General features: G+C 41.7%; 3 protein-coding genes across 11 annotated transcripts in view; 2 read left to right on the top strand and 1 right to left on the bottom strand.

The window, feature by feature from the left end:
- abcc8 (ATP-binding cassette, sub-family C (CFTR/MRP), member 8) overlaps window positions 1-15,515 on the top strand; it is a 63,415-nt gene extending 47,900 nt beyond the window's left edge. For 2 of the 5 annotated variants that reach the window (XM_086298135.1, XM_086298136.1), the window contains exons 26-39: window positions 1,328-1,575; window positions 4,119-4,285; window positions 5,636-5,863; window positions 6,049-6,141; window positions 6,709-6,811; window positions 7,230-7,343; window positions 8,260-8,380; window positions 8,837-8,967; window positions 9,695-9,773; window positions 10,023-10,131; window positions 10,838-10,941; window positions 12,430-12,563; window positions 14,673-14,735; window positions 15,196-15,514. In XM_086298135.1, the coding sequence (XP_086154261.1) occupies window positions 1,328-1,575; window positions 4,119-4,285; window positions 5,636-5,863; window positions 6,049-6,141; window positions 6,709-6,811; window positions 7,230-7,343; window positions 8,260-8,380; window positions 8,837-8,967; window positions 9,695-9,773; window positions 10,023-10,131; window positions 10,838-10,941; window positions 12,430-12,563; window positions 14,673-14,735; window positions 15,196-15,333 (1,832 nt within the window). In that variant the 3' untranslated portion in view covers window positions 15,334-15,514. Of the gene's footprint in view, window positions 1-407; window positions 469-1,327; window positions 1,576-4,118; window positions 4,286-5,635; window positions 5,864-6,048; window positions 6,142-6,708; window positions 6,812-7,229; window positions 7,344-8,259; window positions 8,381-8,836; window positions 8,968-9,694; window positions 9,774-10,022; window positions 10,132-10,837; window positions 10,942-12,429; window positions 12,564-14,672; window positions 14,736-15,195 lie in introns of all 5 variants that reach the window. The other 3 variants (XM_086298138.1, XM_086298139.1, XM_086298137.1) reach the window with 3 other exon arrangements.
- Window positions 15,516-16,019: 504 nt separating this feature from the next.
- kcnj11 (potassium inwardly rectifying channel subfamily J member 11) lies at window positions 16,020-19,064 on the top strand. Its single transcript, XM_086298140.1, has one exon. It carries the CDS (start codon window positions 16,557-16,559, stop codon window positions 17,727-17,729), a length of 1,173 nt encoding a protein of 390 aa, XP_086154266.1. The 5' UTR covers window positions 16,020-16,556; the 3' UTR covers window positions 17,730-19,064.
- A 1,217-nt stretch (window positions 19,065-20,281) lies between these two features.
- The window catches only part of mob2a (MOB kinase activator 2a), a 55,733-nt gene continuing 53,758 nt past the window's right edge, over window positions 20,282-22,256 (bottom strand). For all 5 annotated transcript variants that reach the window (XM_086298146.1, XM_086298145.1, XM_086298143.1 and 2 more), the window contains exons 4-5: window positions 21,116-21,240; window positions 20,282-20,744 (exon numbers count right to left, since the gene is read on the bottom strand). In XM_086298146.1, coding sequence (XP_086154272.1) covers window positions 20,431-20,744; window positions 21,116-21,240 — 439 coding nt within the window. In that variant the 3' untranslated portion in view covers window positions 20,282-20,430. The remainder of the gene's footprint in view (window positions 20,745-21,115; window positions 21,241-22,256) is intronic.

Consider the following 22,256-nt stretch of genomic DNA (forward strand, 5'->3'; position numbering starts at 1 on the left):
TGGGTGCTTCTCAGACTGATTTAATGCTTATGTTTCCCTTAATGATAGATGCAGGATGACAATTCCCCTTCTCCTGCTGAGAGCTTAAGCTTATTCAGCTTATTTTAATCTTAACATATTTTGTAATGTCTGCAGTTATTTGAATGACTCATAGTTCCCTGTATTTGATTCCTTCCTGTCTCTTATCTTGGTTTGGTCTTTTTGTCTTTTCGTTCCTCTTTTGACCTTTTCAGCAACTGGATACGTCGCCATGTTATTTCCCACCGCCTCCTGCTGTGATTAACCATTGAATCTGATCCTTTCTCTGTGTGTGTGTGTTTGCTGTTGAACGAACACCTGCAGTTGAAAAACGCTAAGGTGCGCTGGCTGTACACTTTATCTTTGTTCTGTGTTGTCTCCCGTGTGCTGGTGGCACCCCGGGGTGGACTTGTGCGATGGCTCCAGCTACCCTCATGTTCGATCGAGCAGGTGTGGCCAGAAAGCATGGTTTGAAAAAAAAAGTTGAAACAGAAAAAGACATTTGTGGCATTGTAGCGCTGCTAGCTAACGGCACATGTGTTTGCTTCTCTGTTTTAGAATCTCATCATCCATTTTCCTGCTCTTTCCCCCTCCCAAACATTTGTCTCTCTTGCTCTTGAAGGCTTACTTAGTGTGAGCATGACTGTAGTTGAGAGTAGTTGTTTCTTTAGGCCTGCCACTCATTATTTCCCCATCTTGTCTGAGCCTCTCAGACACCCACATGCAGCCTCATGCTCCAAAGCTTGCTGCTTGATGTAATGTGATACATTTAAATCCGAAGTGGGAAAAAGGTTGGAGGTCGTTACATTATCTCTTCACCCCCGAGTCAGTGTGCGGTGGTCACCCTGGTGCTCCTGAAAAACATGCCTTTCATGGGAATGAGCGACTGCTTGTCTTTGTGGAGTGTAGCTTCTGTAGCCTCTAGCACACCTTCTCCTCTCATTTGGACCTCTGTCTATTATTTCTTCACTTCTCTCCTTTCCTGTGCTAGTCGTGGATTGTCAGACTGGCGCAGGAGGAGAAATGTTGAGCAATATGTCAGAAAAAGAAAGAGGAAAAAGTGAAGGAATGAAATATTTGAGAAGAAGGGTAGAAGGAGAGAAAGAAATGTAATGAGCGTCTGAGCTGTGAGTTGTAGCAGAGCAGGGCGTTTTTAGACAGAAATAAGCAAATTTACATACAGTAAGATTAAAAAAAATGTGACAATGGAAGCAGTCCTTGCAAAATAGATAACTCGGCCTAATTACATCTCACAATTGGCCAAAAACAAAACCTTTAACACTGCACTTCATCTCTGTTTCAACTCCAGAGGAATCTGTGGAGAGTGAAGATGATGACAACCTGTCACAGGTAATGCGCCAGAGAGCTACCATCCCCTGGCGCTCCTGCGGCACCTACCTGTCCTCTGCAGGGCTCCTCCTGCTCAGCCTGCTCCTCCTGTCGCAGCTCCTCAAACACTCCCTCATGGTGGCCATTGACTACTGGCTGGCCCACTGGACGTCACATGTCATCGCAGCCAAGAAAGACGCCTCAGCTCACAACTGTACCATCGTACAGGTGAGAGGATGCACCGCTCAGCTTTTGATTTAGACACTTAGCTCTTTGTTTCTGCTTCTCTTGAGATATTTTAGAGCCATAAAGTATTTTCTGCTTCGTTCACACTGCCTTTTTAAAAATTATTTGACCATTAATACAATCAGTCGGTCATTTTTTTAAAAGATCCATCTAGTGGGATGAAAACAAACAACACCAATTTAAATTATTGTATAAAATGTTTGGCATCATTTGACTTATAATCCAAACATGCTTTTCTGTAAGAGGTAAATATTAGCTAACGTTAAAGGAATAATTGATAAGCTTCAAAAAAGACAGACTGCATTAGATGCAAATAGTTTATCTGATTGTAGGCCAGCGTGAATTACATAATATTCTCACTAATTCTCAGTTAAGCAGAGCTGACCTACAACACAAACACACGCAGATCCAGACCAACACCAACACACCCTGAAGAGACTGCAGCTCGGCCTCATCTGAATATTAAAGCTGAACTAACATATTTATAGAAGTCAGTTTCCAAATGGAAAATGTTCGGGTTAAAGCACGTGTGAGGTCTGATGTGAATGCCAGCTGCAGTGCTGTAATTTATGAAGAAGTTTAAACTCTCAGTAACTGAGTCATAAATCTGAGTGGGTAAAAGCTGCACTCCTGTCCACACCAGGTGACTGTAGAATGATTTAGCACCTATAAAGCATTTCCTACACCCTTTTTCTACTTACTACTTGACTGTTTTAGTTACCGCTTAACCAAAATGGTCAGTAGCCTTCACACACTAACATAAAAAAACACTCTGAGTAAGCAGAGGAAGAGTTAACCTACGTCATCCACATTCAAGAAGTCGCACGGGCTGTTAACAAAGGATTGTGTTTCAGGACCAGTAAAACAACACTGTCATCAGTAGTTGCTGTATATATATATTTGTGTGCATGTGTGTCTGTGTTATGTGTGCATGTGTGAAATGCCAGGTCACGTGAAGGCCGTCGACAGACTGCATAAAAGGCACCGTGTCCTGCTGAATATAAGCAGCAGCCGTCTGTCTCTTTCTCTCACCCACAAACATCCACTGCATGTCCAGCTAAGCGTTGATAATAAATTGTCACTTGAATGCTGATCACAACTTGTCTGGCTGAACTTCAGTGCGTCGTTGCCAGCTTTATCTAATCTGCGCTGTGCTACAGACTAATCCACGAGGAGACTCTCAGAAGTCCTGTTCTGACAAACGCACACTCGGCCACTTCACATAAATGCCACACTGCTTCTCTCCTTCTAGAGAGAGGAAATAATTGAGCAGTGAGAGGATTAGATAGTGGAAATGCTTCATGTCACAAGTGGCAACTGGGCTGAGTGATGAGCAGCTAAAGGGTCTTTTTTTCCAGTGATATCTCTGATATATTTTGCTCTTCTTTTATAGGTCCTACCTGCAACTTTTTCACTGTATATAAAAATAAGCATCAGCTAACATTAATAGCTGAGACGGTAATGAGTTCATCTAAACTCCCAAATATATATTCTGAGAGGTGCTGATGACATCAAATTTTTAAAATGACCTTTTTTTCTCCTTCAAATAGTAAATCTTATCATTTTATATCATTTCTATGTTCTAATGTGAATAAATGTGGCTTTGTGATATTTGCATTTCACTGAATTCTGTTTTTAATTACACTTTGCACACCTTCCCAGCTTTTTTGGAATTATCTATCAGTTTGAGGTGCCAGACCTGCTTTTGGATTATGCTTCCTGGCTTTTGTTTAAATTTAGATCAGTGTGACTCAGCGGGGAGAGCAGGTTATGTACAAATCACAGGTTTTAGCCAAGTGAAGCATGCCGTGCTGCAACTGTTTCACTCATGCAGCATAATCATCAGTTCAGTTTGCTTTGTGACTTACGAGATCTAATCAATCAGGACTGCGTGGAAACCATTACAACCATAAAATCCTCACGATTACGCCCTGAAGCTTGTCTTTATATGTTTATATGTGTCTTTATATACATTTTAATGTTTGGTGCTAGAGCTGTTATTTCTTGGCCACTGCTCCTTCAGAGGATGGAGTGCTGTCCCTTAACTCTGTCATTAGTAAATGGTTAGGATCTTGGTATTAGGTCTATTTTTATAAAATAAATGTAGCTATTTCTTTAGCGAACTGTGTGAAATTGAAGAAATTTGAATTAGTGATATGTGAGAATGAAAATGAAGATAAACATTTCTTAGTATTATGATCAAAAGTTATCACATAAAATAAAAGAGGATAGAAAATTTGGATCCAGGGTGAAGAGAATAATTAGATTGGAAGAAAAAGGAAGAAGAAAATAGTTCCCCAGCCCTCTTTATTTCTCTTTTTCTGTTCAAATATTACCAGCTTAGCTTGGAAACTCTCACTGGCTTTTGTCCTAGACAGCTGGTTTTTTAACCAGCCTCGATGTTTAATTGTGTTTATAATTACAACAAAGTAAGTAGGACGACAGACTCTTCTTTCTCAAACAACACATAGCATTGTGCTCATGCCTTTTGTAACCCCCTCTGTATTTGTATGTGTGTGTTATAGGACTGTGGCTTCAGCCACTCCTGGTATCTGTCTGTGTTCAGTGTGCTCTGCTGCCTGGGCATCATCCTCTGTCTCGCCACCTCCGTGGCTGTGGAGTGGACCGGTCACAAAGTGGCCAAAGAGCTCCACCACAACCTGCTCAACAAGATCATCCTGGCCCCCATGAGGTGCGACGCTCAGCGCGTTTGTGTGTTTGTCTGTGTGCACGTGCGTGTGTGTGTGCATTATGATGTGTGAAAACGGGCAGAGACAGAGAAAGATGTGTGTTTGCTGATGATATAAGAGAAAACACAGTTAAAAGGTTTTTTGCCTCATTACTCTGAGCACCATCTGCTTTCCTCATGCAAAACCCAGGAGACATCACCTGCCTCAAGACACATTGGAAAGCACTGTATATACACATAAAGAAGCTGCATTAACATACTGTGCAGAATTCACATGAATGAATGTAAACTCAAGATTCAAGATCTTTTATTTGCCACGTGCATAGTTATACAAGTACAACACGCAGTGAAATGTGTCCTGATACGCTCCTCAACTGTGCAAAAAGAGAGAGAAAACACTATATACAGTAAGTAAATATATACAAAGAGGACATTATGTGCAGTAACTGAGCCAGACAACTCTGGAAAAAATCTATTTCCATCTGTAAGTCAACGTTTCGGATTATTGGCTCAAAAAATGGCATGTTAAATTTTTAACTTACTAAATCAAGCTTCTGAAAACAACTCAAATATGAGAAAATAACATGAATGTTTGAGTTATAAAGTGGAAATGCATTTTTTTCAGTGGCAGAAGCATCCACACTGTTTTTAAATATTGAATCTTATTTTATTTTATTGTATAATTCTGATCTTTGAAAATAACCTTATGAGATTAAATCAGTCATGTCAAGGCACTTTACGTTGTAAGGTTCAGTCTTAACAAGATGATAGAAAGGATCCCCTGCGAGCAAGGTCCCATATCAGAGGAAGAGACCCCAGGTGGTTGGGGGTGAGCGGAAAGAGGTGGGAGAAAGCCCACAGGTGAAAACACAAAGTTAATGACATGCAGTAGAAGCACAGAACTGCATGGAGAGTGGAAAAGAGCCGAATGGAGAATGCTCAGTGCATCATGGGAAGTCCCCCAGCAGCCTGAGCCTATAACAACATAACAAATGGTTAAGAGTCACCTGATCCAGGCCTGCCTATAAGCTTTATCAAAAAGAAAAGCTTTTAAGTCTAATATTAAAAGCACAGACACCTCTAAGGGAGCCAAGTGCTCTATTTGGGATAATTTGATACTTTAAGGTCTTTAAGATATGATGGAGCTCAGGTCTTCGTATGTGAGGTATGTGAGAAGGATTTTAAATTCAATTATGGATTTAACAGAGAGCCAATGAAGAAAAGCTAATCTCTTTCTAGTCCTTGTTAGAGCTCCAGCGGAAGCATTTTTGATAAGCCGGCAGTATTTCAGAGAGTAATCTGGTCATTTTGATGATAAAGTCCAGGGGATTTTACTCTCTTTCTTCTCTTCAGGCTCTTTGAGACCACTCCTCTCGGCAGCATCCTAAACAGATTTTCCACTGACACCAACACGATCGATCAGCACATTCCCACCACCCTCGAGTGCCTCTCCCGCTCCACCTTGCTATGCGTGTCTGCTTTGGGTGTCATCTCCTACGTCACACCCGTTTTCCTCATTGCCCTTCTGCCGCTGGCTGTCACCTGCTACTTTATTCAGAAATACTTCCGGATGGCTTCCAGGTGAGTCTGACGGGATAGTTGGAGGGAAGTCACAGACACATTGCTATATAGCCAGATTATTTTTTTTTTGGTGGGACAAAATAAATATTCCTTTTCAGAATGAAATTCATTAGATTTATGATTTGGATGCAAAAATCTAATATCTGATATTTCCCCGTTTGCTGTCTCTGCTATGTTCTGGTCAGGGACCTGCAGCAGTTGGAGGACAGCACACAGCTCCCTTTACTCTCCCACTTCTCTGAGACAGTTGAAGGTCTCACCACTATACGAGCCCTCAGGTAACACATGCTTACATCCTTGGTGAAAATGGGAACTTTTAAAAAGCCATAGCCGAGGTTAAAAATACAATATTTTTCAAAAGACTTCAGAACGCTGTAGGATACTTGCGTGCAAACAGAGACACACAAAAGCTTCAGCATTTACGACTGGACTAGAGTGGACTGTTGGTTAGGTAATTATGTACTGTAGAAGTGAAAATGCCAAAAGCTTATTTCAGGTATTTGGCTAAAATCAAACATTCAGTGACAAAGGAGCCACAAGTGCAAACATTTGAAGTTGTTTTCAGATCCTCGAGATCTTTGCACATTTGGAAAGGCAGCGTTTATTGAAATATCCTTACATATGTGGCATTTTCCTGAACCCGAAAATGTCAAAAGAAATTTCAGCCTTAAATACCAAACAGCCAAAGCCATTAGTTTTATTTCTGTCACTAAAATGTCATTATATTCCTAAAAGATAAAGAGCAATGAGAAATAGCATACGGTGCTCTTCTTAGATGTAGATGTAACGCAGTCTGTGATACAGTGAAATAACAAATGAATGAATTAAACCCCTTCTGTTGGCAGGTATGAGCCCAGGTTCAGACAGAGGTTACTACAGTTCACCGATGCCAACAACATCGCCTCTCTCTTCCTCACAGCAGCCAACCGTTGGCTGGAGGTCCGCATGGTAATGATCCGTCTGCTGCGCCCTTCTTTAAAATTCCCATCAGTTCTGCTTCACTGTTTGTCAGATATCTGCTTCACATTTATGTCGATGTTGCTGGGTAACTGCTCCCTCTGTTGGGGTCTATAAAACACTGAATTTTTCATTCTCGTATTAGCTTGAAATGCTGTCTACATGTCATGTTTTATGTATTGACCGTGCTGCTCACAGTTCATTCGACTCCTTGTGTTTCACAGCAGCAGAAACCTTTGAAATGTTGATGAATGCAAACAAGAACACGCCCCCACCGCCCCCACTGTCATGTCTGCTAACAATAAACCAATCTACAATAATGGATCTCTTTAAGCGTTATTTACCTTCTTCAGTTATTAAGTGAAGCGTTAACTTCTCGCTGCGATGTTGACTTCGTCTGTCTCTGCAGGAGTACATCGGAGCCTGTGTGGTGTTGGTGGCGGCGGTAGCTTCCATCACCAATTCGCTCTACAACCAGCTGTCCCCCGGGCTGGTGGGGCTCGGTCTGACATACGCACTCATGGTGAGAGTGTGTGTGTGTGTGTGTGTGTGTGTTTAACTGTTTAGCTGTTAAGGTATTTACAGGTTTAAGCTCAATGTTGCAAAAACCTCCCGCAGCACTAGTAGTATAAAGAACACTTTCATTACTTGACCAATGTGTTTCATTTGTAGTTAATTTATTTTAAAAAAGGATGGAGAAAATTGTCTTTTGTAACAATTTCTTTCGTCTGTTTCTACTGATTCTTACATGTTTTAGTGCAGACAGATAAAAATAACTTTTACAGTCACAGTAAAAAGAAAATGTGTCCTTTCTCAAGTTTGTACACATCAGTGAAAAGAAATCTGATCCTTACCAGGTTTTAAATTGAGTACATACAACCTGAGATGAACAAAAACACATGACATGCTGCACCATAATAATTAATCATCATGGTTAATCTTTTCTGTATGACTTCATCAGTCTCTCGCATGGCTCACTCTTCTTTACAATGTTGCTTCAGTTCCCCGTTTATGCACGGCTCTCTTAAGTTTCTCTCTGACACATGGACTGGACTGGGTCACTGCAACACCTTGATTATTTTCTTTTTCAGCCATTCTGTTGTAGCTTGGCCACAATAAAGGTTGTGGATGCTAAAAGGTAGAAAAGGTTGATTTTTGTGTAAATTTGTTTCTTTTTTTGGTATATTTTTGCTGTAAAAATGCAGCAATTTCAGATAAATTGGGAACAAAATGTTTTTATTTCAAGTGTTTTATTTCTGTGTTTCTGAAAAAGCCGGTCTAGAAAATTCATCGTGACAGTCACGAAAAGCCGAGACACACTGAGGATATTCGAGTTGTATCTGAGTGAAAACAACAACAATGTCCACACCGAAAGGACTGCGTGTCTGTGTGGTGACATTTACTCAGCTCATCTCCTCCCTCCTCCCTTCTTGTATCAGGTGTCCAACTACATGAACTGGATGGTGCGTAACTTGGCAGACATGGAAGTACAGCTTGGCTCAGTCAAGAGGATTAACGGCCTGCTCAAAACTGAACCAGAGAATTACGAGGGACTGCTCAGTGAGTGCACTCTGCCGCCTCAAATTAAACTTTCTTACTGATTCAGCAGGCGCTCAGAGAAATCATGTCTAACGTCTTACCACCTGAAAAGTGTTTGTGATTTCTTCTTGAGTGAAGAAGCCTGAAATTAACTCTACGTTCATCACTGTCAGTTCAAGAAGGCTGTCATAATGCTCACGAGAAATGGATCTTTATCCCTCTCGCACTTTTTGAAAACTCTGCTAATGTCGTTTTATATCCCCTAATAATCGATCATGCATGCGCCATGTAAAAGTGTGTGCGTGTGCAGTATGCAGTGCGTCTGTTTCTTATCCATAAAATGTGGGAAAGTTTTACATTTTGGTCACCAATTGAAGGAGAATATATGCTGGTAAGGTGGATTCACTCAAGTTTTTTGCTTCTCGGATGGAAAAAAGATCAAATTGAAAGTCGTGATGTTTTTCTTGTGTGTCTCAGCTGTGTCTCAGGTTCCTGACGGCTGGCCCCGACAGGGAGAGATCAAGATACAGAATCTGAGCGTTCGTTATGACGCCACGCTGAAGCCTGTGCTCAAAAATGTCAACGCACATATCAGCCCTGGTCAGAAGGTACAGGACAGAAACCTGTGTTTGAATGTGGAGGAGCATAACAGATTAAATGAAAACTATTTGGAGAAAAAACAAATATAGGTCATATAGTTGCATAACAGCTAAATGACGCAATTTTTGCATATTTCCATTTAATCTGGTGTTATTTTCCCTCAAACTTTTTGTATTTCTGTTTTTTATGTTATTATTTTACTGTTGGTGTTTGCACGTGTGCCCCGTCAGATAAGGAAGCTGTCATTCAAACTGTGTTATGGACTGTTTTTGATCAGCGTCAGACTCACAGCAGAAATACATACTAAGATTTAAATAAACCGGACAGCTAATTAACAGGAGAAATGATACAAGGTCAAATAAATAAATCACATTTAAATATAAATGAAATAATGTCTGCATTTATTTTTAATGCCACTTTGGATGCATTTAATGAAATATTAATGTATTCACTCAATACTTTATTTTTTGTGATTTTTATTTTTATTTTACCAATTTAAGTCTTCTACTTGTGAAAAGAGATAATACAGAAAATACACATTTTAGTTTACTGAGCACTGGTGAGCCTTTTAATGGACTTTGACATGTTCAGGGAGTAGCCTGCTCTTGCTTTATCCTGCCTTAACAGCTAAGATAGACTCTAGCCACATGCCTCCCACACCAGTAAGCTGCTAAGAGAATGGATGGATAGATTAATGGTGATAATTATGATGACTGTTTTTGCTTTTTTTCCCAGGTGGGGATCTGTGGCAGGACCGGCAGCGGTAAATCCTCTTTCTCCTTGGCCTTCTTCCGCATGGTGGACATGTTTGAGGGTAAAATATCACTTCGGCTTCACACCAGCACAAAAAAAAGTTAACAGGATAAAATATACTTTTGGCTGTTTGCTTATTCACACGTAGATCTGCACGTTTGATTTTTACACCAGATGCCCTTCCTGACATAATCCAAATGGGATTCGTGTCTCCACAGGGGATAAAATAATAATTGAAATAGTAGAAAAAAAGAGGAAAAGTGTCTTAATTGGTGAAATCGGGGTGTTTTTGTAAACTTCTGTCACACAGGAAGGATTGTGATTGATAACATCGACATCTCCAAGCTGCCTCTGCAGACTCTCAGATCTCGGCTGTCCATCATCCTCCAAGACCCTATCCTGTTCAGTGGCACCATCCGGTACAGTACACTTCTCTGTCAAAAAGAAGACTAGTGAATCAGTGATTCTGCATTATAGTAAACGGGGGGGTAGAGAGTCTTCAAAACAGGAGGTGAGCTGTGGATAAGAGCAGTGTCCTCTGAAAACTGCAGTGAAGAGGTTTATTTTTAGACTCCAGCAGCACTGACCGTAAAAGCAATGTCATCCCAGAGAAAAAACAAGCTGCACGATGGTCTCAGACTGTAGTTTTATCCAGTGATGTAAAAGTATATTTCAGTGTTTGTCCCTTTACATGTATGGACTCAGTTTAGTGACGACAGAAGGGTGTGTCGCTCGAGTTGACCAGCTCATACGCTTTAGTCCATTTACTGGAATATTCATTACACAGTCATCAGAGACGCTGCTTCACATAGATCATAATGAAAATGGCCCCAGTGACAGCTCGGAGGTGAGGATTATATTAAAGCTTAAATGTACAGACCACGAATAAAAATGACTTTTTTAAAGCAAAAATACTGATTTCAGACCCTCAAAATATAATATTTATTATGTCTTGTGAAATACAAACATGGATTATTGGTGACTTGGGATATTAGGAAGGATATTTCTCACTGTTTTATGACATTTTACAGATCATCCAAATATTTGTCATTCAAAAAAATGCCTTAATCATGAAGTAACTGAAAGTTGCAGCACCAAATGTAGCTTGTTTTTGCGGGTTTGTAGGTTCAACCTGGACCCAGAGATGAAAGCAACCGATGAGATGCTGTGGGAAGCGCTGGAGATAGCTCAGCTGAAACTTGTTGTTAAATCACTTCCAGGAGGCTTGGGTGAGACATCTGTGTTTGTTCATATGTGTGTGTCAACTATATCGCATTTGCAAACTGTTTATTTTAAAAGACACACAGAAAGTAAAGTGTGCTCACCCGGATCTGAACATTAAACAGAAAAATTAATTCTTTCTCAGAAGTTACATGCACTCTGTCAGCGTCACATCTACCAGCTGCTCGAGTGTCCCCATACAAAGATCGAGCCGCTGTATCAGATGACATGAGCATTCATTTTTAACTCGCTGCAGTGGCTGTTTTATGTGCTGCTGCTCCGTCCTGCACAGTCCTCTGCTCATGGTTTTGACACAGGACACTAGACAGTTGCCGCCAGCAGGACGACTCGCGGCCAGATCAAATATTATCTGAAAGTCAAGTCAGAAAATCCAACGTGCATAAATGATGAATGCTTGAAGCGATGATGTTGCACGGGGCCGTCTTTGTGTGGACATTAACACTGGCGCGTGAGCACTTCCAGTTTATCACTCGATTCCTTACGTCTCTGCCATCCTCTGGAATTCATCACAACAACAACAAAAGAAACGCTTCTCTTGTGAAATAAGCCTGCTGCTCATCTCACATTATCAATTTTAGTCTTGTGTGACACTGACGAATGTGTGTGTGTGTGTGTGTGTGTCAGGATGTGACAGGTTCAAGCTAAGCTGCTTGCAGCTTTAGTTTATGTCTGCTGGAACCAGATGTTCAGTAAGATATTGATCCCTGAGGCTGGAGCTGATGGCTAATTAAGTTCGTCCTTTGATTTGGTTTAAGCAACAATACAGTGTGCTATAGATTTATGCTGTGTGGTGAACCAACCTGAGTCCTTGTTACTGCCTTTATATGTTCATAATGGCAACTGTAGTTTGAGGAATTAAAAAATAACCTTATTAATCATATTTAATGCAAAACACCAAACAATGCCTCTCAGTGTGACTTCACTGCATAATGCAGCTCACCCCTCCCATTATTTCTAACCCTTTACATTCACCTTGTAACTAGTTTGATTCCTGTTGGAAGCCTCTGTTTGAAGAGTGACACGCATCCTACTGTTGAATAAACCGAGCGCCGGATCCTCTCGTTGTTTCTTCTTTCTGTATATAAACGTCAAACTTACATGACGTTACAAACAAAAAGAAAATCTCAACATTCAGCGAATTAAGTCATTAATTATTTACCTAATGGTAGATTTTTTTATTCTGTGTTAGGTTAAATCACTAGAGAGCTCTTTGGTTCTTCAAGCATTTTTATGACTTAACCTTCATCATTTATAACACTGAGGAGAAAATGGGAAATCAATATCCTATTGATCTGCAATCCAAAACCTAAAGGCTAATTAACTTTACCCTCTTACTCTTTACACTCTTACTTAAGAAAATAACTGAACTACGTAGTTCCTCTGTAGTGTCATGTGTCGCAAAAAACAACAATAAAAATTGCTTCTAAATTCTGGAAATGATTGAAACATATTGAAGTGTATGTTTGTGTTTTCAGATGCCATAGTGACAGAAGGAGGAGAAAACTTCAGTCAGGGTCAGAGACAGCTGTTCTGTCTGGCCAGAGCCTTCGTCAGGAAAAGCAGTATCCTTATCATGGACGAAGCCACAGCATCCATAGACATGGCAACGGTGAGTGTGTAATTAAACAAAGAGCATCTTTAAGGCAGAGAGTGGAGAGCAGGTGTGAAGAGAGAGAAAAGAAATGAGAAAATCAGAGAAAGGGGAGGTGAAGGACACGAGAAGAGCAGGGGTGACACAAAGTGCACGCGGTAATTTTCATCTGTGGGCATGGCAACAAAGAAAATGAAGGAAAAGCTGACAGACTGAATGATTTGTGAATAGATGTGCAAAGGTAAAAGATTAACACTTTGTTCTTTTGTAGAGTAATATTACAAGAGGTACAGAATGAGAAAAAAAAAATCTCAGCAGTTTTGGGAGTAAATGGTAAATGACCTGTATTTGTATAGCGCTTTACTTAGTCCCTAAGGACCCCAAAGCGCTTTACACTACATGTGTAACATGTAGTGTACATGAGTAAACCTTTAACTGATGCTTTTTGCATGCAAGGAGAAAAAGTGTAGGAGAAAACATGCATGAAGTGCCAAGAGAAAATCTGAAATAGAAGGAAAATACTGAGCACACCGAGAGCCTGAGGGGAATTTCAGGAAATGGTTGCTCCGTACTTAAAAGCCTCTCTTTTATACGATTGGCCACAAAGAGCGCCTGTTCCAGCTTACAATAAGGCAGCAGCACTGCCCTCAAGGAAACACGATTGAGCCTGTAAGAAGGGACGAGACAATGAACAAGAGATGATGGTTTGAACTAGAGATGGACCGATCCGATATTACGTATCGGTATCGGTCCGATACTGACCTAAATTACTGGATCGGATATCGGAGAAAAATAAAAAATGTAATCCGATCCATTAAATATCACGAAAGCACCTCACAAAACTTGCAACACGCCGTAACTCACCTCAGAACGTTAGCACGTCGGAGCAGTATGCATCACGTGATAGAGCAGCTGTGGCATGCCGGACCTGTCGGTGGTCTGGATAGCATGTGGAGCTTCGCTAGCAACCTGGCATTTCATCTCCGACAAAGTTATCCCCGAGAGAAGTAAAGCAAGTGTGTAAGTCCATCTCTGAATGTTTGTAAAGCATTCCCACGTTAAGCTTAACAAGCGACTGCCTCTCGCTCTCCGGCTGCTACTTCAATCGTGAAACTGCTTAAATGATCAGCTGATCGGCTTTTCTGTCGCGAGTCCGTCTCTCTTGTTTGTTTTTGGCCCACTTTGCACCAGAAAGAGGAAACCAGCGGCTGAACAACAGCAGAACGTTTAAGCTTGATAAGCTGTTGTTAGAATTTATTTATTTTCTTTCTTATTCTCATTTAAAATGTCTAGCTTTTAATAAATAATTATCTGACACCCAAAGTTTTAATTTGATGTAAAATGAATAGAAGTCAATTACTGTATATAGTGACTATTAAGTCTAATATATACCCTAGTAAGCTATAGTACTTTTTACTTTGGGAAGGTACCATCTGTGCAGTCTGCAATTTTGTTGAAGAAAGATGTTGAATCTATTTAATATTTCTTGAAAAATAATTGATTTCTGTGCATTTTTTTTCACACTGCATCAAATTAAGGTTGATTACGTCGATTAAGCATCATGAGGTGGAGCGTGAGGGGTGGTTCCCTATTTTTTATTTATTTATTTTTGTTGTTGCTGGGAGTTGGAACCCTATTAGTTAGGTTGCTTAATATTTACGCTAAGTACTCTTTAAAATACCAGAATAGGGAGGATGGTGTAGGTCTAAGTTTATTAGATTGATCAGTATTGCTGAACTATGAAATATTTTTTTTGTATACAGGTATAACAGAATAGCTTTAGTGTAGTTGTTGTTTTAAACTTGAGTATGAACTTGCAGACTTGCAAAATGCAGCAAGCTATTTTAAAAAACAGTTTTGTTGATTAAAAAAACACTATATCGGATTCATATCGGTATCGGCAGATATCCAAATTTATGATATCGGTATCGGTATCGGACATTAAAAAGTGGTATCGTGCCATCTCTAGTTTGAACAATAAGGGTGAAAATGTGATATTTTTTTTTAAACAACACGAATGATGATGTTAACTATCGAAAGCACCTTTTGTTTTTACACAAACTCTGAATCCCAGTGAAGATAAAAGCATGTTTGCTTAAACTAACCTCCCTGCCTCCATCTCCACAGGAGAACATCCTGCAGAAAGTGGTGATGACTGCTTTTGCTGATCGAACAGTAGTTATCATAGCAGTGAGTATATCCCCTTTGGCATTATCACAAGGACTGCTGACCTTTGCACTGCACTGCTGACGCTTTAAACAATAGCTTTGCCGGCATTTTAACCTTGAAAAGCTACAAATACAGTGCTAGTTATTGAAAGAGGAAATCAAGGCATGTTTCTGGTCTTATTCTTTGTTATTGCAATTACATTATAGAGAAATAACAGAGGTTAAAAAAAAAGTATGATAAAATGTGTGGTGCTCACTTTTAATATTTCTCATGAAATATTTAAGAACAAAAGCCAAACAGCCAGAAACCTGATGAACTCTGGTATTTACAGTGGATGCAACCACACACTTAATTTACCAGCCAATATAAAGATGCGCATACAGCTTTTTCTATCGCAGCTTTGTTTCTAAACCGTCCGAGTGATCTAGCATTGGCTGGACTGCTCACTGCAGTAATTACTTTCTTCTGCTCTGTCGCGCAGCATCGCGTCCACACCATTCTCAATGCCGACCTGGTGATCGTGATGAAGCGGGGGATCATCCTTGAGTACGACAGACCGCAGGCTCTGCTGGACAAGGAGGACAGTGTCTTCGCCTCCTTTGTTCAAGCGGACAAGTAGCACAAGAGGAGGAAGAGTGTGGAAGCATTAAAGGAAGACATTCAAAGTGCAATTGATCCCATGGAATATATTCCTTTTATTTTTTAATCATGTTGTATTATATTTGTACATAAGAATGTTAATGCTTTGTTAATAAAACATAACTTATCCTTAAAGTGTGTGTCCAGAGTTATTTGTGCAGTGAGACTAAAAGTGTGTTTTGGGCATTTGTTAAACTTGCTGTTTGAAACTGATTAGTCATCATGGGATTGTAAGTTTAAAATGACCTGGAGCTAAACAGACAAATAAATGCACACTGCCAGAAACAAAGCATGCTATAAACATTCTTCATGTGCTTCTAGTGGGATTGAGGCTGCACTTAATGGAGTGAACACTGACAATCTGACAATAGAAATTTATAAAGCTGGGATGGGCTCGGAGATGAAAAACAAAACAGACAAGATCTGGTTTCTGTGGTTGACCAGCCCACTGCCTGCTAGTGCCTAATGTTGTTTAAGTTACAAAAACTCTGACCATTATATGATCGGATAATAAGCTGCCTGTGGCATAGCAGCTACACGGCTGAACAGTTCTTAATGCGTAATGGTCTCTCCTGCATTCTCATTGAAAATGAAAGGAAGGGCACCACTCTGGTGGTAATGGTGGTAGTGGAGGGAGGGACTGCCTCTCCTTCTCACGTTACCAAGCTATAGCGAAGTAGCGAGATCAGCAAAGAGCCAACTGCGCCTCATGACCCTGCCTCCTCTTCCAAATGTGATAAAACTCAGCTCAGAGGCCCATTACGCGGCGATAGAAGGAACATTTTACATCTCACTCGATTTCCTTTACGCACAGGGCCGCGGTGAGTGCATACCAACGCAGCGGTAGATGGAGATCACAATGGGAACAAAGCGGTGTGCCACAACTACGCATGGTCGCTCCATTTCGTGAGTGACGGCGTCAGCTGCGGAGCTGTTAGAAGAATCTTCTCATGGGATTTGGCGGTTGCGAGGCGCCTGATCTGGAAGCAACGTGAGGAGCACACATACCTCCAGAAAACAGGGCACTACAAGGCTCTCCCTTCGTGCACCTGACAGCTGCCGAAAAGCTGACACCGCACCGGTGAGTACCGGCTGGTAAGAGAAGTCACCGGGAGAGAGGAGAATTCATTTTTTTTTCATCCAAGCACAAGCAGGCAGCACCTTCAAAGCGAAACGGCTGTGGGTACGTAGCATGGGAGCGCTATGTTGTCCAGGAAAGGACTCATTCCTGAAGATTACTTGCTTACACGTTTGGCCGAGGATGTTCTGCAGCCCAAGTTCAAGGCGAAAGCGGGGAAGGCTCGGTTCGTCTCCAAGAACGGCACATGCAATGTGGCGCATACCAACATCCGAGAACAGGGCCGATTCTTGCAGGATGTGTTTACCACGCTCGTGGATTTAAAATGGCTTCACACGCTCATCATTTTCACCATGTCGTTTCTGTGCAGCTGGCTCCTTTTTGGAATGATCTGGTGGCTCGTTGCGTTTGCGCACGGCGACTTGGACCAGAGCGGAGACGACTTTATCCCGTGCGTAACGGATATTCACTCCTTCTCCTCCGCGTTTCTGTTCTCTATAGAGGTCCAAGTGACCATCGGCTTCGGGGGCCGGATGATCACGGAGGAATGCGTCTCCGCTATCATCATTCTGATCGTGCAAAACATCGTCGGGTTGGTAATCAACGCCATCATGCTTGGCTGCATCTTCATGAAAACCGCTCAGGCCAACAGGCGCGCGGAGACGCTCATTTTCAGCAAACACGCTGTTATCTCTGTCCGAAACAACAAGCTCTGCTTTATGGTTCGCATCGGGGATCTGAGGAAAAGCATGATCATCAGCGCCACCGTGCGAATGCAGGTTGTCAAGAGAACCACCACGGAGGAGGGAGAGGTGGTGCCACTAGACCAACTCGACATACACATGGATAACCCAGTGGGTACCAATGGCATCTTCCTGGTATCTCCCCTCATCATCTGTCACATAATTGACAAGCACAGCCCCCTTTACGAGCTTTCAGCCTCTGATCTGTTACACCAAGACATAGAGGTGATCGTTGTGTTGGAGGGGGTAGTGGAGACCACCGGTATCACCACCCAGGCCAGGACGTCCTACGTGTCTGAGGAGATCCTGTGGGGACAGCGCTTTGTGCCTACAGTGTCCGAAGAGGACGGCATGTACGCAGTGGACTACTCCAAGTTTGGCAACACTATGAAGGTCCCAACACCTTGCTGCAGCGCTAAGAAACTGGATGAGGCAGGTGGCATCGCTCGGTTTAAACTGACCGAGGGCGTCACCTTGCGGGCGTCAGTAAGAAGACGTCGGGGCTCCGCGGTGGCTCGAAGGTCCAGGCTGGAGACCATGAAAGCTCACGATTAAGAGTGTGAAAATCATGTCTGCGAGCATTTTGTATGAGTGTTAACAGTCTAAGATTGGTGGTTATAGATTCAGATAATCATATTTATTTTATAACATATGACAGGGATTACCTGTAATCAACAATCAGCATATTCTCTGCAGCCGTATGCAGCCCGTGCGCACAACATGCTTTTATACTCAGTCAGCGTGAAAATGAGATAGAATGCACTGATGATTAGAAGTGACTGTTGTATCAAGAGTGAATCAGCTTGCCTTTTATTTAAAGAAAAAAGTGACTGCATGTGTCCTAAATAAATAAAAGAACGCTGCTAGAAATGGTGTTGTGAATGGCTCACAAGACGGAAATGAAATTAGAACAATGAGGCACTCCCACAATTAAGCAAGGCGTTCTCAACATGCGGAAGAACTCATTAGTATATCCCCTGATTTTACACAGCATAAGTTATAGCACAGTAGGCTGTAGCACTAAACAAAAAACTGCACTACAGTTTCTCATTACTCTTGTCGATGGCTACATAGCTGCCAGCTACTCTGACAAAGATTAAAATACAAACAGTCAAAGATCAGGGCTGAAGAAGCAGTCATACCCAAACCCAACTCTACAGGCTGGATCAAACTAACCTTACAGTTCCCACAGTACAGTCAAAAGAATCATTTACATTTTATGAGATCGCATTTTCCACTTGCAGAAAAAAGGCGAAATATAAAGTATAAAATATATTTATTACAGAAGCATCGTGGATGAGATTGTGCTATACTCAAGTATGACTTCCCTCCAGTTAGCTCTTTTCAAGTTTCACATGTATCCTTCCACAAAGTCTCTCCAGATAAGGAACCAAAGGTTTTGGCATTTTCTCCCTAAACAGACAGGCAGCCAGACTGCCCTCGAGGTCTCCACAGAGGCCAAACGGAAGAAAACTGAGTTCTTCACTCTCCAAAAAAGATATCTTTTGCCTGCCTCCCATCTTCCATTCATTCTAACAAGCTTCTGGTCATACTAAAGAACCTTTGATCACCATTACAAAAGGGTCAACACATGCTGAGTAGTATTTTATCTTAGGAGTGAGGTGGAAACAAAAATTCCAGTGTGAAGTTGGTGGAGTTCCCATTAAAATGCTCACATCAGGCTGCTTCTTCAATTTCCACAAAAAACAAAAACAAACAAAAGACACAGAGACAGCTGGCATTTCTCTCTTTTATTAGATTATAATCCGCAGAGCTTAAAATATTAAATTGCTTTTAACTTAGTTAATAATTAAAATACATAAAAACAAGAGCCAGAACTGAGGAACCCTGCAAAAAAAGTTAAAATAAATAAAAAAGGAGAATTATAAATTGAATCCTCCTCCATACAGAGGCTATTTCTGACAGAACCCGCTTGTGATTCTTTGTACAGTAAAGTCCAAGCAGACTGTGCATTTTCTATACATGTGTAATGATACTGTTATCATTTCCAAAGTAATTTTTCCTCTGATATATATATATAAAAAGCAAATTTAAAGGGACTGGTAAAAATAAAATAATTTTTATTTTGCACTGGAATTACTGGTTTAAACAGCAGAGCAGCATCACACCATTGCCCTCACCTCTCACTCCATCCCTCTCTCCCCCTCTCTGCGCCTGCAGACATTACCTCATGTCTTTGTCCTTCTGTGCTGCTGGAGTGAGTGGGTGGAGATGGTGTTGGTGGGTTAAGGGGCTGCTGCTGTGTGAGACACCAGCAAACAGCTCTGATTCACCTTATGCAGGCACCAATCTGTCTCAAAGTCTCGATTCTCTGATAGGATTAAATATCTCTCATACAATCTTTATATTCTCTTCTCCGTCTCCCCGTTTCTGTGGCATCTTCCACATCTTTGCTGCCCTCTAAAGGTAAGCTCTGGGATATTTTTGTTAAGGGGTTCCCCTGGTGATTATTTGACTATATTGTAGTTAAACACAATCGACATCTGTCTGAGCAGTCTGGTGAACAAGGGATAGAGAATGAAAATGAGTAGAGTCTCTCTGGCAGCAGTGACGTATTCTCTCAGGTCCTGAGTAGGAAGCGCTTTAATCATCCCCTACATAAACAACCCAAAACAGTGATTGGCTAGTATCGCCCCTGTCAGGCAGTAACATGGCTCCCTACTGGCCAGGGTAGTGGCCGTGCGCCTGTCGGCCGCCTCCCACTGTCGAAGGGGGGAAGGACAAGCCCACAAGTCAGCAGAGACGCCTCTTCTCCACACATCAACAACACTGTACAATAGTAGGTCGAAGCAAAGCAGAGCCCCCCTTCCTGTACTGTATGTTAGGCAGAGGATAGAGGGAGGTGAAGTGCTGACAAACACACTGCACCTCCCTCTCAAACCAAAAATAAAAAGTCAACAAAAAATAAAAGAAAATAAAAACCAAAAAAAATAAAACACATACTTTTTGTTCCTAGTTTAAATTGCAGAGAAGGTGGGAGGAATTTGTCCCTTGGAGGAACGCTCACGCCAATTCCTGCTGGCGTGACAAACTCCTCCCCTACCCACCACCCCAACCCTCCCCCTTGAAAAATCCCCCCTCCCCCCCTTTTCTTCCGGCTGGTTGGAGTTGTAGCGAAATATAAGGGTAGTGGAAGGTCTCTTAAGTCCTGCTTGCACCAGGGCCTGGCTGTCTGTCCTTCTCCATCTGATCTTCTAACACCCCCGCGGCTGCCGTTTCACCACCGCCCCCCCGCTCATCTCTCCGTCACGTGGTTTTGTGAAGAAGGGGAGGGTGCTGTGGCGGAGGGGGCCGGGGTTAGTGCTGGCAGCGGGGCAGGGGCGCAGAGGATTTCGGACAGGTCGTCCATGATACAGGTCTCCTTGGGGTCGACCAGGTTGAATTCCCTTACGAAAACGATGAAATGTGCATACAGAGTGTTCAAGTGGCCCTGCAGTTCCAGAGCTACCGTCTCTTTAAAGTGCGCCCAGTAGAGGTGAGCCAGCACGTGGAACAGGTACCGGCAGATCTTCTTTACCAAGGACTCAAAGGAGTTGGGGAACTCTTTGCCTGAAACGAGAAAAAGACAAAAACAATAATAACTAAATGACTGAGCTTTTGGCAGTATTATGAACTGGCTCGTGTTGCCAGTCCCTGAATAAAATATTATAACTTGGTGTGAATGCAAAACTAAAGATGCAGCACTGCTGTAGGTTTGCATTTAGTGTGAGTTATTTAAAAAGTGCTGATAATATTCATTGCTTAGATAATAAAGTAAAAAATCCCAAGACTCACAAAGCCTTTTGATTGCAATCTACAATTTCTTCCTGCTGTTACTCAATGGACTGCTGCTGATTTATGGTACCCTACACTTCCACATCTGCACCAGCAGGGGGAAGTAAAGTGCTTTAACACTTGAGAGCTGCTCTGGCCCCACTCACCATATTTTGTAGGAAAGATTTCCTCATCTGTGACCAGTTTCTGACAAAGACTCATTACAAAGTCTACATATTGTGGAGCAGTGCACTTCGTCTTCTTCCCCTTCTCGTCATACCAGTAGTATATTCTAGAAAGAGAGTAACACAGAGGAAACGTCACAATCCCTGTTATTACAACAACATTAAGACATGAATGGAGAACAGGATGTGATTACACAGCAGTGATCAGAGCTTTAATAATCATAATGAATGCTGCTGAAAGAATGTGTGTGGCTCATGTAGCAGCAGCAAAATTAGCTCAGACAAAAGTGTTTGCTAGAACAACAACAACAAACCTTATTTATATAGCACATTTAAAAACCAGTGGTGTACCAAAGTGCTTAACATGCAAGAAGTAACAGGGAAGGATGAGGGCTATGGCAAGGTACCAAAACGTGCTAGCAGGTTGAATGGCATTAAAACACACGAAGGCAAAAGAATTGCATATAAAAGCATAAAAGAAGGCTAAGTGTAGAGGATAAAACAGTCAGAAAAAATTAATAATGAATTAAAAGTAATTAAGAATAAGCCGAAGATAAGAATAAGCGTTAAGCTAACTATCAAGCAAGCGTTAACTGGTAGAAAAGGCGAGGCTAAATAAGTGGGTTTTTAACCGCGTATAGCGATGGGGAGGTTATTCCATAAATCGGGTGCAGCCGAGGCAAACGCGCGGTCACCTCTAGTCTTCAGCCGAGATCTCGGCAGTACCAAGAGTGACTGGGAAGATGATCTTAATGCTCTAGTAGGGGTGTATGATCTAAGTAGCTCAATGAGGTAGCTTGGCGCTATATTGTTAATAATTCGGAAGGTAAGCAGCAGGATTTTGAATTGAATGCGGTAGAACAGAAACGAGCAAGCAGGAAGATAAAATAACACAAGTGACAATTAGCTCATGAAAAATCACCTGCTTTGTTTCCTCATCGAGGAAAAACCCAGCCCTCTAATCAGAGTATCACTGTATGACTGAAAGTGATACGTCAATCTTATGCACAACCCAGATATTATGTTTACATTTTTTGGCTACAGCGGATCCTGTGACTCTGAGTTTTAATTTCCTGATCAGGCCACATTGCCTCTTGCTGACACTGATCCCCCGTCAGTCCTG

Source organism: Aulonocara sp. 'chitande type north' Nkhata Bay, linkage group LG7 (assembly GCF_057382095.1).
Source record: "Aulonocara sp. 'chitande type north' Nkhata Bay isolate Kocher_YH1m ecotype deep benthic linkage group LG7, A_spYH_male_GT1.1, whole genome shotgun sequence".
NCBI classification, from domain to species: domain Eukaryota; kingdom Metazoa; phylum Chordata; class Actinopteri; order Cichliformes; family Cichlidae; genus Aulonocara; species Aulonocara sp. 'chitande type north' Nkhata Bay.